This window comes from Scyliorhinus canicula, chromosome 19 (assembly GCF_902713615.1).
Source record: "Scyliorhinus canicula chromosome 19, sScyCan1.1, whole genome shotgun sequence".
NCBI lineage: Eukaryota > Metazoa > Chordata > Chondrichthyes > Carcharhiniformes > Scyliorhinidae > Scyliorhinus > Scyliorhinus canicula.
The window spans coordinates 104410641-104426768 of record NC_052164.1 but is presented as its reverse complement, the minus strand read 5'-3'; the positions used below and the strand labels follow the sequence as shown (position 1 = coordinate 104426768).

Genomic DNA, 16128 nt, shown 5'->3' with positions numbered 1-16128 from the left:
AAGTACCAATGCTTGGTTCTCATGAGGTAGTTTACACAGTTTGTAACTTATTGTTCAGGAAAGTATCTAGTTCAGCCATTTCGTGTCTTTAGCATTGCTTTAATAGCTAACAGCCATTTTGTGTCCTTTCTGATATTAACAAGCATTGTGTTTACACTATCTATTTCTACAAATTGCCTCTTCTAAACAGGCATCTAAGCCAATGAATACCTTTTATCTCATCAGAACTATTCAAAAGTAATATAGGAGCACAAATGTAGTTACAGAGCCACCTATAATTTATATCATAGTCCAGTATTACAAAATGTCCCCCAACAGAAGACCAAAGGTTTCATTAGATCATCTTAAGAAAATAAAATCACCCTGCTTCCCACATTTTCCTCTTCTGTATTAATGCTGCAGACTGGAATGGATATAAACCATGAGCATAAATAGGGCTTTGTATCCTTCATGTGGAAATCCAGATAATGATTTTCAGCAGTTACCTTTTGGGTCATGCATCACAGCAGAATTAATTGGATGGGTTTAAACTAGTGTGGCGGGGGTGGGAACCAGAGCAGTAAGTCAGCAGGTGAAGTAACGGAGGGAGAACTGGAGACTAAGGCTAGTGTGGAAGAGCAGGCAGGGAGAAGTTGCTGAACACAGTGGGACAGGTTGTCTGAAGTGCATTTGTTTCAATATGAGCAGTAAACAGGTAAGGCATCAATTTGAAGCTCAGATTTGTTCTTGGAACTATGATGTTGTTGCGATTGGTTGAGGGAAGGACAGGATTGATAGTTAAATGTTCCAGGATTGAGAGGCTTCAGGTGGGATAAGGGTAAAAGGGGTGGGGGAGTTGCTTTACTGGGTGTTTAAAAAAATATATTTTTATTATTCTTTTTCACATTGTCTCCCAAATTTACACCCAACAATAAACAGTAATCAGTAACGAATGTAATGTCAATCCCCATATCAATAACGATCCCATCCTCTCACCAAACCCCCACACATTAGCCCGCATGTTAACATAAACAAATGACAAAAAGGAATCCGGAATCACCCAGAGTCACCATTAACACATACAGTCCCCCTCCTCCCAATCCTCCCAGCCTCCCACCCCTAATGTTCGACGTAATCCAATTGTCGAAAGTGCATAATGAATAACGCCCATGAATTGTAGAATCCCTCCATCCTTCCCCTCAGTTCAAATTTTACCTTCTCAAGAGTCAAGAATTCCAGCAGGTCCCCCTGCCATGCCAGGGCACAGGGTGGAGAGGTTAATCTCCACCCTAACAGGATCAGCCTTCGGGCGATCAACGAGGTGAAGGCTACAACATCTGCCTTCAAATCCGTTTCCAAGTCCGAAACCCCGAATATGGCCTCCAGTTTCATGTGCACCACTTTAGAGATTACCCTACAAACCTCCTTCCAGTAATCCTCCAGCTTTGGACAGGACCAAAACATATGAACGTGATTTGCGGGGGCCTCCCCGCAACATTCACACACATCTTCTACCCCCTTAAAGAGCCGGTTCATTATCGCCCTTGTAAGGTGTGCTCTATACACCACCTGCAGCTGTATCAGCCCCAACCTCGCACACAAAGTGGAGGCATTCACCCTCCATAGCACCTCACACCAGAACCCACCCTCCATACGCTCTCCCAACTCTTCCTCCCACTTTGCCTTGTTCCCTTCTGAGGCCCACTCAAGGATAAAGGAGGGAATCTATGTGTGGAGCCAGAATAAATGGGCAAGGTACTAAATGAGTGCTTTGCATCAGTATTCACGAAAGAAAAGGATTTGGTGGATGATGAGTTTAGGGAAATGTGTATAAACATTCTGGGTCATGTCGATATCAAAAAGGATGAGGTGTTGGGCGTCTTAAAAAGCATTAATGTGGATAAGTCCCCAGGGCCTGAAAGGATCTACCCCAGATTAACGTGCAGGTTCAGTCGGCAGTTAGGAAGGCAAATGCAATGTTAGCATTCATGTTGAGAGGGCTAGAATACAAGAGCAGGGATGTACTTCTGAGGCTGTATAAGGCTCTGGTCAGACCCCATTTGGAGTATTGTGAGCAATTTTGGGCCCCGTATTTAAGGAAGGATGTGCTGGCGTTAGAAAGGGCCCAGAGGAGGTTCACAAGAATGATCCCTGGAATTAAGAATTTGTCGTATGAGGAACGGTTGAGGACTCTGGATTTGTACACGTTGGAGTTTAGAAGGATGAGGGAAGATCTTATTGAAACTTACAGGAAACTGGCTAAGAGTGGACGTGGAGAGGATATTTCCACTTATAGAAAAAACTAGAACCAGATCTCAGACTGAAGGGATGATCCTTTAAAACAGAGATGAGGAGGAATTTCTTCAGCCAGAGGGTGGTGAATCTGTAGAACTCTTTGCTGTAGAAGTCTGTGGAGGCCAAATTATTGAGTGCCTTTAAGACCGAGATAGATAGGTTCTTGATTAATAATCGGATAAGGGATTATGGGGAGAAGGCTGGAGAATGGGGATGTGCAAAATATCAGCCATGATTGAATGGCAGAATGGTCTAATTCTTTGTCTTATGGTCTTATGAAATCCAGAATAGCCTGCTCCCTGGTTGGTTCCACAACACATTGCTCCAAGAAACAATCTCTAATGCATTCAATGAACTCTCCATCAAGGGTCCCTTGCCAATTTGATTTGGCATCTGTTCTCATCAGCCAACTTGCGCACACTGAAAGTACATTCGAGTTCTTTGTTTTGAGAAGCAGATGCCACTGACTAAACGGAGAAGAGCAACATAACAGCCCATTGTTTCAGCCATTGAGTTTTGCAGTGTCAAATTCAGGTCATAAAAAAATGATGAGATGTTCAATAGATTACACCTCTGCTGACCAATGCTCCTTGTCAGAACTCTGGTAGCTAGGCAGTGCAGGGTGTAGCAGTGGAAAGCAGTCTTAGTCACTGGCAAGCTTTTATTTATGGAGAGACACATTTTAATTTTTAAAATTTTAATAATCTTTATTGTCACAAGTAGGCTTACATTAACACTGAAATGAAGTTACTGTGAAAAGCCCCTAGTCCCCACATTCCGGCGCCTGTTCGGGTACACTGAGGGAGAATTCAGAATGTTCAAATTACCTAACAGCACATATTTCAGGACTGTGGGAGGAAACCGGAGCACCCGGAGGAAACCCACGCAGACACAGGGAGAACGTGCAGATTCCACACAGACAGTGACCCAAGCCGGCAATCGAACCTGGGACCCTGGTGCTGTTAAGCAACAGTGCTAATCACTGTGCTGGCATGCACCTCCAATCAACAACCCCTCCTTCAGCCTACTCTGTATTTATCAGTTTAGGTCAATCCCCGAATTCTACTCGCCACCAGAATACCAATAATACTTGGAATATTGTGCGCAGGTGTGGTCTCCATATTTAACTAAGGATATACTTTCATTGGAATTGGTACAGTGAAGGTTCACTGTAATAGTGACCATGAAACTATTGTTGATTGTGGTAAAAATACCCATCTGGTCCACTAAATCCTTTAAGGAGGAAATCTGCCACCCTTACCTGATCTGGTCTGTATTCGGTTGACTTTTAACTGTTCCTTGAAATGGCTCAGCAAGCCACTTAGTTCTATCGAATCACTACAAAGTCTAAAAGGAATGCACTCCCACCCTAACAGCACAGTTGGTGTACCTTTCACCACATGGTCTGCAGCAGTTGAAGAAGGTGGCTCACCATGAGGGCGGCATGGTGACGCGGTGGTTAGCACTGCTGCCTCATGGTGCTGAGCACCTGGGTTCGATCCCGGCCTCGGGTCACTGTCCCTGTGGAGTTTGCACATTCTTCCCATGTCTGCGTGGGTCTCACCCCCACAACCCAAAGATTATTGTGGGTAGGTGGATTGGCCACGCTAAATTGCCCCTTAATTGGAAAAATAAAAAAAGGAAAGAAGATGACTTACCTCCACTTTCTCAAGGGCAATTAGGGGTGGGCATTAAATGTTTGCCTGGTCAACAATGCTCACATTCCATAAATGAATAAATTCAAAATCATTTTGAGAGTATGGACAATTTAGGCAGAAACAGTTAAAAATCACTGCTTTTTAACATACCTGTCCCTTACACCTGCTGTTTCAGACAGATGTGTAGAAAGTAGCAGCTGCAACTTCATAGAAATAAAAGCATATCACAGCTATTTAAATCCTCTCAGAACCTTTGATTTGCAAGACCTATTCACTTTAAAAGAGAAATAGCTTTAAGGTTGTAATTGACAGGGAAATAACTTTAAGACAGCCAAGTGTCTGGATTGTTTATTTTCATTTCCCTTCACACTTGAATGAACCTCAAGTACCATGATTTTAACCTAACTACAATGCTTATAAACATTTCGAAGTTAAGTGCTTTCACTTCCTATTTTTCTCAGCAGAAAGCACTTAACTGCTTTTTCTGTGGCCAGGGACTGTCAATCATAGTTAGATATTTTGAAATTTGTGGTTAGGTTCATAGCAGCAGAAACCAGGACCCTTCCTGCAGGAGAACATAGGGCAGGATTCTCCGACCCCCTGCCGGGTCGGAAAATCAGTGGGCGGGGAGGGGGGGGGGGGGGTGGCGTGAATCCCGCCTCGCCACTCCGACACTGGCTGCCGAATTCTCCGGCGGCAGTTTTTTGCCGGGCGCAGGAATCGCGTTGTGCCGGTCGGAGTGTGTTGGCAGTGCCCCCCCCCAGTGATTCTCCGGCCCGCGCTGGGCCGAGCGGCAGCCAGTTTTCGGCTGGTCCCGCTGGCGTAAATCAAACCAGGTCCGTACCGGCGGGACCTGGCTCCATGGGCGGCCTGCAGAGCCCTCGGGGGAGCGCGGCAGGATCTGACCCGGGGGGTCCCCTACGGTGGCCTGGCCCGCGATTGGGGCCCACCAATCCGCGGGCAGGCCTGTGTCGTGGGGTCACTCTTTCCCTCCATGCCGGCTACTGTTAATCTCCGCCATCGTCGGCGCGGAGAAGAACCCCCCTTGCGCATGTGCTGGGATGACGCCAGCATATGCTGGCGCTCCCGTGCATGCACCAACTCGCGCTGGCAGGTGGAGGCTCTTCGGCATCAGTTGGCGTGGTGCCAAGCCCTTCCGTGCCGGCTGGCGCGGCGCCAACCCCGCTGGTACCGACCTAGCCCGTGAAGGTGCGGAGGATTCCACACCTTCCGGGCGGCCCAACACCTGAGTGGTTCACGCCACTCCTCGGCGTCGGTACGGCCGGTAGAGGAGAATCGGTAGAGTAGTCAGTAGAGGAGAATCCCACCCATAATCTCCCAAACAGAGAATTCTGCCCAATATATCTCTGCTTTCCTAGCTTTAACCAGCAGCTCTACTTTTAATTCACTTGCCAGTTCAATTAACTTGTCTTTTTGAAGTCCTTGTAAATAAACCAAAGATTGGTCCCCCTCTTGAAGAAAGCTTTAGCAGCTGCCAGAACCATCCTGCTATGCTATTACAAACCTAGTGCCTCTTTAATATATACTGCACCTCAAATCGTCACTCTTTACCGTTCCAAAGATCCCAGGACCGAGCTCCCAAATTATATTACAAATTATGTTATTATGTTACATTGTTATGTTCTCAGCTTTGTACCCCTACGTCCCCCCCTCAGTGAATACTGGGCTCGACATAATGTTGAACTCTTCTTCCGTCGCCTTTGTCTCCGTGCCCACTTTTTGGGCAAGAATCCTCCCCCTGTTCCACTGGTCCTTTCATGTGCCTCCAACACCCCCCCCCCCCCCCCCCCCCCCTCCCCGGGCTGCCGGAACAATTACCTGCCTTTGATCTTGTCATTGAGAACTGTCGACGGGACATTGGCCGTCTTAATTTTTCTGCCCTCCCTCACCCATTCCAACCTCTCTCCTTCCGAACTTTCTGCTCTTCACTCCGTCAGGTCTAACCCTGACTTTGTCATCAAACCTGCCAACAAATGTTGTCATCTGCCGCACTGACTTCTACCTCGCAGAGGCTGAGCGTCAACTCTCTGATACTTCCTCTTACCTCCCCCTGGACCATGACCAGACCACTGAACATCAAGTCATTATCTCCAACACCATTAGCGACCTTATTTCCTCCGGATGCCTTCCCCTGACAGCTTCCAACCTCATAGGCTTCCAACCCCGGACAGCCCACTTTTACCTACTTCCCAAGATCCACAAAAAGGACTGTCCCGGCAGGCCCATTGTGTCAGCATGCTCCTGCCCCACCAAACTTATTTCCTCCTATCTTGACTCCATCCTCACTCCTCTGGTCCATTCCCTCCCCAACTACATCTGGGATTCCTCTGATGCACTGCGTCATATTGCCAGCTTCCAGGGCAGCACGGTGGCACAGTGATTAGCATTGCTGCCTACGGCGCTGAGGACCTGGGTTCGAATCCCGGCCCTGGGTCACTGTCCGTGTGGTGTTTGCACATTCTCCCCGTGTTTGCGTGGGTTTCACCCCCACAACCCAAAAGATGTGCAGGGTAGGTGGATTGGCCATGCTAAATTGCCCCTTAATTGGAAAAAAATAATTGGGTACTCTAAATTTATTTTAAAAAAAGAAAAATATTGCCAGCTTCCAGTTCGCGGACCCTAACCACATTCTATTCACCATAGATGTGCAATCTCTCTACACCTCCATCACACACCAGGATGGCCTGAGAGCTCTTCGCTTCTTTCTCGAAAAGGGGTCCGGACAATTCCCATCCACCACCACTCTCCTCCACCTGGCTGAACTCGTTCTGTCTCTCAGCAACTTCTCCTTTAACTCATCCCATTTTCTCCAAATCAAAGTTGTAGCAATGGGTACCCGCAGGGGTCCTAGCTACTCTTGTCTTTTTATGGGGTATGTGAAACATTCCTTGTTCCAGGCCTATCTGAGCCCCCTCCCATAACTCCTTTACCGATACATTGATGACTATTTTGGTGCCGCTTTATGCTCTCGTCCAGACCTGGAAAAATTCAGCAACTTCGCTTCCAGTTTCCACCCCTCCATCACTTTCACCTGGTCCATCTCAGACACTTCCCTTCCCTTCCTTGATCTTTCTGTCTCCATTTCCGGCAATAGACTATCCACTGATATCCACTACAAGCCCACTGACTCCCACGGGTGGGGAACAGAGAGAAGTAGACCTTGGAAAATAGGCAACAGGTTTATATAAAGGATCTGGATCGGCGCAGGCTGGGAGGGCCGAAGGGCCTGTTCCTGTGCTGTAATTTTCTTTGTTCTTTGTTCTTGTTGTTCACAGCTATCTGGACGAAAGCTGTTCGTACCCTACACCCTGTAAGGACTCCATCCCTTTCTCTCAACTCCTTCGCCTCTGTTGCATTTGTTCCAATGATGCCACTTTCCAAAATAGTGCTTTGAAAATGTGTTCCTTCTTCCTCGACCGTGATTTCCCACCTACAGTTATTAACAGGGCCTTCAACAGTGTGCTGTCTATTTCCCGCACCACTACCCTCACCCCCTCCCCTCCCTCCTAGAACAAGGATAGAGTTCCCCCTCATCCTCACATTTCATTCCACCAGCCTCCATATGCAATGCGTAGTCCTCCGCCATTTTTGCCAACTTCAGCGTGATGCCACCACCAAACACATCTTTCCTTTACTCCCTCTGTCACCATTCCGCAGAGACCATTCCCTCCGAGACAATCTAGTCCACTCCTCCACCATACCCAGTACCTCTCCCATCACCCATGGCACCTTCCCATGCAATCGCAGAAGGTGTAACACCTGCCCCTTTATCTCTGCCACACTTAACATCCCAGGCCCAAAACACTCATTCCAGATTAAGCAGCGTTTCACTTGCACCTCTTCCAATCTGGTCTATTGCATTCGCTGCTCCCAATGTGGTCTCCTCTATATTGGAGAGACCAATCCCAGACTGGATGATCACTTTGCTGAGCACCTTTGCTCTGTGCGCATTCGGGACCCTGACCCTCCCGTTGCTTGCAATTTTAACACAAGACCCTGCTCCCATGCCCACATGTCTGTCCTTGGCCTGCTGCAATGTTCCATTGAAGCTCAACGCAAACTGGAGGAACAACATCTCATCTTCCGGTTAGGCACTCTACAGCCTTCCGGTCTCAACATTGAATTCAACAACTTTAGATGACTTGCTCTACCCCACCTAGACCCATTTGTTTTCATCCCATGTCATTTCAACTGTCTCTTACCATTTCTTTCTTTCTTGTGTTTCTTTATATATATTTACCCTCTGCACCTTATCCACCTTTTCTTACCATTTCTTCTCTTTGCTTCCCCCTTCCCCTCCCCACATCTCCATCTGTCACAGTTTAGCCTCTGACATTAGTTTCTCTGCTGTTTGGCCTCTCACACCGTTTGTTCTCTCTGGGGACTGCCATTAGCACACTTTTCCCTGGGTTTCTGTGGCTATGACTCATCTTTCATTCTCACTCCACAGTATAAATATTCCCCACATTCTCTGACTGTTAGCTTTGGCAAAGAGTCATTAGACTAAAAACCTTAGCTCTTTTCTCTCCCTACAGATGCTGCCAGACCTGCTGAGATTTTCCAGCATTTTCTCTTTCATTATGTTATTACACCCTGTGCTAGTGCGCAGTCAATTCCAGCCACACTAGACCCAGAGTCACAACACAGTGAAATTAGATTTTGTATTAATACACGTGGCTTTGGTTGTGTTAAATTGGCCGCAGCCACTGGCAACTAGCACATCTCCACTAGCACATCAAGGAATGGGAGCTTGTTAGACTGCTCTATTTCAAGAAATTTGAACACAAAAGGCATGGATTAAGGTGTGTAAGGAAAATCTTACATGCAGTTGCAGATTCAAACATAGCAAGCGTATCACCAACATATTATGTAAGACATAGGAGGTTCGGGGCATTCCAATGAAACACGTTTTTGTGAGAGCTAGGACTAAGGGATCCTATGGTAACACCATTATCTACTATGTGAATTGCTCAGTTCATAAATTCTATAAATACAGATTTAGAAAATGATGGTGTGCTTCGATTGCCATAATATAGTAATATGTCGTGAATGTCTATGGCTTCTTTGAATGGCACATTAGTGAATAGGCTATGACCAGCACATGACCAGGTGTATAATTGACATTTCTGATAGTATCAGTGCTTGTTGAGCAAAAATACTCCACACAAGCCTTTCTGAGCACTCTGAGGTTAGACAGATGGAAATATCTTTTTAATAATAACTGTGCTTCCCTTCTGATGAACAGGATGGAAAGACCGAGGAGAATTTTGACTCCGCTGACAACACCTTCGAATTTAAACAATTGCAACGAATGGACAGTGGTGTTTATGGCTGTAGAGTGCTGGACTTTGACGTGCCTGACAAGGATTTTGACACAAACAGGACAATAATAATCAATTGTATGTATTTGTTTGCTCTTCCCTTTTCCCTTTCATCCTTTCCCAAAATCTCTTGACTGGGATCCAATGCCGTAAAGACAACTTCCATTTTTATATGCACACATTACCGATGCATCTTCAAGAACAGGGACTCAGCCGGCTCTTTGAGGACGTAGAAGATGTGTGTGAACGTTTCGTGTGGGTGGGGGGAGGGGCGGCGCAAACCACATTCATATGTTTTGGTCCTGTCCAAAGCTGGAGGATTACTGGAAGGAGGTTTTTAGGGTAATCTCTAAAATGGTGCACGTGAAACTGGACCCAGGCCCCTTGTAGGCCATATTCGGGGTGTCGCACCAGCTGGGGTTGGAAACGGGCACGGAGGCAGATTTTGATCACCAAAACGCGGATCCTGTTAGGGTGGAGATCAATCTCTCCACGCTGTGCCCTGGCGTGGCGGGGGGACCTGCTGGAATTTGTGGCGCTTGAAAACGTCAAATTTGAACTGAGGGGAAGGATGGAGGGTGTTGTGTTATGCTTTTTCATGTAGCATAAGCTGCTTCCTTGATGTATGCTCTGACAATGAAGGTTCAGACTTGGCAATAGGTTTAGCACATTTATTGAACAGTTAACAATTCTCCTACTTGAGTTTGACGCTCCTGCTAATCTTGCGACAGTAACTCAGTCTAACTAACCAATCTGCTCTAAGCCACGTGGTGGGTGTGGCGCTTCTGATCTGCCCCTGTCCTTCTCTCTAAGTGTCGCCTGTGGAAAAAGACAGAGCATGTGTGCCCTATCCTTGTATATGGGTTGTGTAATGCCCCCTTGTGGTAGTGTCAGCTCTGGGTGTCTTGACTGCCCATTGGTCGTGCCCTATTCTATGTGTTCATTAGCTGTATGTCTGCATGTCATGATGTCTCTGGTGCTCCCGCTAGTGTTTACTTAGTCTTAGTGTATTTACATTAACCCCTTGTGTATTTACAGTGGTGCCTATCACCACATCCCCCTTTTCTTCGTGTTACAAACTTTCTGTATTTGGTGAAAGAAAATTGAACAAAATAGGTCGAGAAGTGATGACATGTACAAACCACGATGACAGTGATGATTATACAATACCAAATAATATATATGAATCCAAAGTTCATGAATTGACACGGTCAAGTTGCTTTCTTGTGCTATTATGGAAGTCTCGATGTTGATGATGTCATTCCCTTGTGAACGCCATCAGTGTCCCTGTGCTGAATGAACCAAGAAGTCATCAGGAGGTGTTCAAATAGTCAAATCACTTTGTTGTCTGATTTGGACTTTTTTTTTTTCGATGCTTGTGGTAGCGATTCTTGATGTCATCTTCCCTGTCTGACCTGGACTGGTGTCTGTGTTGCGGTATTGATGCCGTATGTCAGCTGCCTTGAAAGCTGGTCTGCTTGTTTATAGTGTAGCAAACATGAATTTGTAAGATGTGTTATCATGCCATGGTATGTCTGCACACTTGTCATTGTTCTGAGCTGAGCAGTAACATTGTCCTTCATGGGCAGAGTTGTACCATGTCGTACCAGTTGTTGTTCTATCGTCGTAGTCATTGTTGTTATTAATGTGCTTGTTGTTGAGTTTGTTGCCTCTGGTACACTTCTTGTTGTTGTCTTTGTTTTTGTTTTTGTAGGTTTTGTTGTGTTTGTTGCGCTCAATGACCACACTGAGTGGAGAATTCGAGTCCTTCACAAAGTTACTTGTGTCAGTGTCCTTTGTGGCATCTGATGTTTCATTGAGCGTGCCGTCTCTGATTCCTCGGCACTCCCTGTCTGGAATCATATCCGGTTCACTAGAAACATCTTTGGCTTGTCGATGCTCCCCGTCTGGAGCCCTTTTCTGGTTCATCTCAATCAGCTTTGGTTTCTTGACACTCCCCGTCCGGAGTCATTTCAGGTTCACTTGGATCATCTGGGGCTGGTTTAGCTCACTTGGCTAAATCGCTGGCTTTTAAAGCAGACCAAGCAGCATGGTTCGATTCCTGTACCAGCCTCCCCGGACAGGCGCCGGAATGTGGCGACTAGGGGCTTTTCACAGTAACTTCATTGAAGCCTACTCGTGACAATAAGCGATTTTCATTCATTTTTTTCATTTTCATCTGAGGTGTCACTTGAATCATCTGAGGTGTCTTGATGTTCCCCGTCCGGAGTCAAAACATTCAGGAATGCATTTTCTTGTGGAGAGGCTCGAGTGGATGAGGTTTGAATTAACATGGTGTCACTGGCGTCAGTAGGAACCTCACTTTGAGTGTCGAGTGCCTCTGTGTATACTAGCTGAGGTCTGACAGTCTCGCTGAGATGTCGCACATCTTGTATGGGAATTGTGAAGCCTTTGTCACTCGTCAAACATATAGTGGGTAGACCTTCAGTGTCTTCTTGTTGGTTAGATGAGCTGGGTAGACTGTCTGAGTCTTCTTCTGGTGGCTCAAATAATCTGTGTAGACTGTCATAGTCTTTTGTTGTTCACATGAGCATGGTAGACTGTCATAGTCGTCTTGATGTGCACTTGAGCATGGCAGACTTGCATCGTCTGCTGCTGGTTGCTCAGATAAGGTTGCTAGACCTTCATGGTGGTGTTCATGCAAGGACTGCGCTCCGGAGTCTTGCATTGCTTCCATCGTGGAGTCTGTTAACGAACTCACTGTGGAGGGTTGTACCGGTCTCTATGTGGAGTCTGGCATCGTTCCCTGTGTGGAGTCATGCAGTGGTCTCGCTGTGGAGTCTGTCATCGCTCTCTGTGCGGAGTCAGGGACTCTTCGTGGTGCGTGGACCACTGGTGTGGCATCAGGCCACTCTCTGTGGGCTTGTATCGCTCTCTGTCTCTTGGCTTCAGGCCACAGCAGAATCCTGCACTCATGGGTCGGGATGTCGTCTATGCTGGGCTGAGGATCCTCAAATCTGAAGAACTCATCCATGTCTGTGTCGGTTTCTTCAATGTGCAACACATCTCGTTGCGGTTCGGATTTGGTACTGAAGTCGCCACGTCAATGATGAAATCATCTTCCGAGTCGTAGTCTTCAAGGACCATATCATCACTTTTGTGTCGGAGTTGTCATTGTGCTCGCTATGTCCAAGGAAGAAATCAGCGTTTGAGTCGTAGTCTTCAAGGACCAAATTATCTCTTTGGGCGGTGCTAACTGCTTGTTGCAGGGTTCTGCGGAGGTTACTTTCAGCTACTGGTCAAAGTTCAGGCATTGTGCTGTCGTTCCAGGTGAAAGAATGATGTTTTCTGGCTTTAAACATTTTTTTCACTATTTTTGGGCATTTCCCCTTCAAGTGGGCGTGGTCTGGGGCCTCTGATGTCATGACACTTGTGACGTAGAGCATAGGAATGGATTGTGCATGCGCAGATCGCTTTTCCTTTACTTTGTGCTCTTTACGCAACTGAGCATGTGCGGTTTCTCGCGCATGCGCAAAACACTGTTTTGCCGGTTCGCGTCTTCTGGGGAACTGCACATGTGCGACTCCTTTCTCAAGATGGCTGCCAATCAAAACTGCCGTTTTCTTGTGCTGCAAGCCTACCTTTACATCGTGGTGAGTATAGGCGCCAGTTTTACCAATTTCTTCTGTTGTGTTTACCTCGCAGTAGTTTTCAAACTTGTCCAGGACTGTCTGGAAGTCTCTCTTGTCTTGCCCTTTGGAGTACCTGAAGGAGTTGAAGATTTCTGTTGCACTTTCACCCGCAATGATGAGTAGAAGCTTTATCTTCTCAGCATGGGCTACGCCATCTAGGTCGGATGCTGCCAAGTAAATCTCAAATCTCTGCTTGAATGCACACCAGTTGGCACTGAGATTGCCATGGTACCTGAGCTGCTGAGGAACCGGAATCTCGAACATCTGACCTGGGTGCTGTTGCTGGTAGTCCTGGATATTTTGAGTTGAACTATATAGATTCAACAGGCACTCACTGGTACCATGTTGTGTTATGCTTCTTCATGCAACGTAAGCTGCTTCCTTGATGTATGCTCTACAAAGGAAGGTTCAGACTTGGAGATAGGTTTAACACATTCATTGAACAGTTAACAATTCTCCTACTTGAGTTCAACTCTCCTGCTAATCTTGCGATAGTATCTCAGTCTAACTAACCAGTCTGCTCTAAGCCACGTGGTGGGTGTGATGCTTCTGATCTGCCTCTGTCCTTCTCTCTGAGTGTCGCCTGTGGAAAGAGAAAGAGCATGTGTGCCCTATCCTTTTATATGGGTTGTGTAAATACCCCCTTGTAGTCGTGTCACCTCTGGGTGTCTTGACTGCCCATTGGTCGTGTCCTATTCTATGTGTTCATTAGCTGTATGTCTGCATGTCATGGCATCTCTGGTGCTCCCTCTAGTGTTTACTTAGTCTTAGTGTATTTATATTAACCCCTTGTGTATTTACAGTGATGCATATCACCACAGAGGGGTTCTACAATTCATGGCCGTTATTCATTATGCACTTTCGAGAATTAGATCACATCGAACGTTGGTGGGGGAGCAGGGAGGGCTGGAGTGAGAGGGACTGTATGTGTTAATGGTGACTATGGGTGATTCCTGATTTTGTCATTTGTTTATGTTAACATTCGTGCTAATGTTTGGGGGTTGGTGGGAGGATGGGATTGTTGTTATTGATATGGGGATTGACATTACATTCATTACTGATTATTGTTTAATGTTGGGTGTAAATTTGGGGAAAAATGTGAAAAAGAATAAAAAATATTTTTTAAAAAGAATGGGGACGCAAGTGGGACCAAAGACTACCTTGCTGACTTTTAAGACTCGTCACAGCGTGTTTTGTGTATACTCTAATGATCTCCACGACATACTAAAAGAACAGGCTGAATTTTATTTCTATGAGGAAAATGCAATAGAAATGAGGAGTTTGTACAATAATGGCGAACACTCAGCGGAAAATCATTTACATTTTTTCATAGATTTTTTGAAATATAAGATCCCGTGACTAAATTAGAATTAATGGCCTCTAATAGGTAAATCAAGGATAGATGGGAAAGACACTGGAAAAGAAATGAGGCACGTTTGTTCACTGACACCCATTCTGTTGTGTACTCATCAGTGATTGCAGTATAGTGTTAGAAGGTACAGCCTCAGTGTGCATTTTGGTCATTTCTGAAAAGCTAGGGTGCATGTTCATGCAGATAATTTTGTGATGTGGTGAGTCCAATACACCATGCTCACCATCTTGAACATTGGGGCAACTAGTGGTATATGGCAGTGCGTTCCCCAGGCGTAGTGTTATGGCTTTGCACAGCTCAACAAATGATCTCAAAGATGTGGTTAGAAGACACAAAGGGCATCTGTCCCAATTGGTAAATAAGGTAAATTCTAACTTTGGGATAGTACTTTGGGGCTAAGCTGAGAAGGGCCAAAGGGCTCTTTGGTCTTTCTCCATTAACAGGAAAGCAGCTTAAATATTTGATCTATTAAACAAATTATTCCTTTATGCTTCAGAACTCCAAATCTGCAACTTAAGAGCTTCCTTCATCATGTGTGCAATATCCAGGCCAATAAACTGGCTAAAAGGAGAAGTTGTTGAAGGAAGCAAGGTTCTGACCTGAAACAAGCCCGTTATCCAGTCCATCGAAAGGCAGTCAGCCAGTTTTTTACTAAGACCCCACCCATGAGAACCTGAATTAAGTAGTTACTAATGGGAAAGTCTGCTGCAGCTGAAATCTAGCTTGTCATGGTATGTTCACTTGTTCTGTGTTAGCTGAAGATGAATATCCATCAAATAGCTGACAAAAGAAAGATATTGGCCTGATTTTTTTTTCCAGAATGTCAACTGGTCAACTAGGGGCTGGTTTAGCTCACTGGGCTAAATCGCTGGCTTTTAAAGCAGACCAAGCAGGCCAGCAGCACGTTTCGATTCCCGTACCAGCCTCCCCGGACAGGCGCCGGAATGTGGCGACTAGGGGCTTTTCACAGTAACTTCATTGAAGCCTACTCAGAATTGCTCAGAATATAAAAACAGACAGTAAAAGTTTTTACAAATATATAAGACAAAAAAGAGTGGCTAAGGTAAACATTGGTCCTTTAGAGGATGAGAAGGGAGTTTTAATAATGGGAAATGAGGAAATGGCTGAGGAACTGAACAGGTTTTTTGGGTCGGTCTTCACATGGAAGACACAAATAACATGCCAGCGACTGATAGAAATGAGGCTATGACAGGTGAGGACCTTGAGAGGATTGTTATCACTAAGGAGGGAGTGATGGACAAGCTAATGGGGCTAAAGGTAGACAAGTCTCCTGGCCCTGATGGAATGCATCCCAGAGTGCTAAAAGAGATGGCTAGGGAAATTGCAGATGCACTAGTGATAATTTACCGAAATTCACTAGACTCTGGGGTGGTCCCGGTGGATTGGAAATTAGCAAACGTGACGCCACTGTTTAAAAAAGGAGGTAGGCAGAAAGCAGGAAATTATAGGCCAGTGAGCTTACCTTCGGTAATAGGGAAGATGCTGGAATCTATCATCAAGGAAGAAATTGCGAGGCATCTGGATAGAAATTGTCCCATTGGGCAGACGCAGCATGGGTTCGTAAAAGGCAGGTCATGCCTAACTAATTTAGTGGAATTTTTTGAGGACATTACCAGTGCAGTAGATAACGGGGAGCCGATGGATGTGGTATATCTGGATTTCCAGAAAGCCTTTGACAAGGTGCCACACAAAAGGTTGCTGCATAAGATAAAGATGCATGGCATTAAGGGTAAAGAAGTAGCATGGATAGAGGATTGGTTAATTAATAGAAAGCAAAGAGTTGGGATAAATGGGTGTTTCTCTGGTTG

The 16128-nt window shown here is 45.8% G+C and overlaps 1 protein-coding gene across 5 annotated transcripts in view; it reads left to right on the top strand.

Annotated features, from left to right (window-relative positions):
• Window positions 1–16128, top strand: part of LOC119953875 (cell surface glycoprotein MUC18-like) — a 251544-nt gene that overhangs the window by 175242 nt on the left and 60174 nt on the right. For all 5 annotated transcript variants that reach the window (XM_038778486.1, XM_038778485.1, XM_038778484.1 and 2 more), the window contains exon 8: window positions 9199–9352. In XM_038778486.1, the coding sequence (XP_038634414.1) occupies window positions 9199–9352 (154 nt within the window). The remainder of the gene's footprint in view (window positions 1–9198; window positions 9353–16128) is intronic.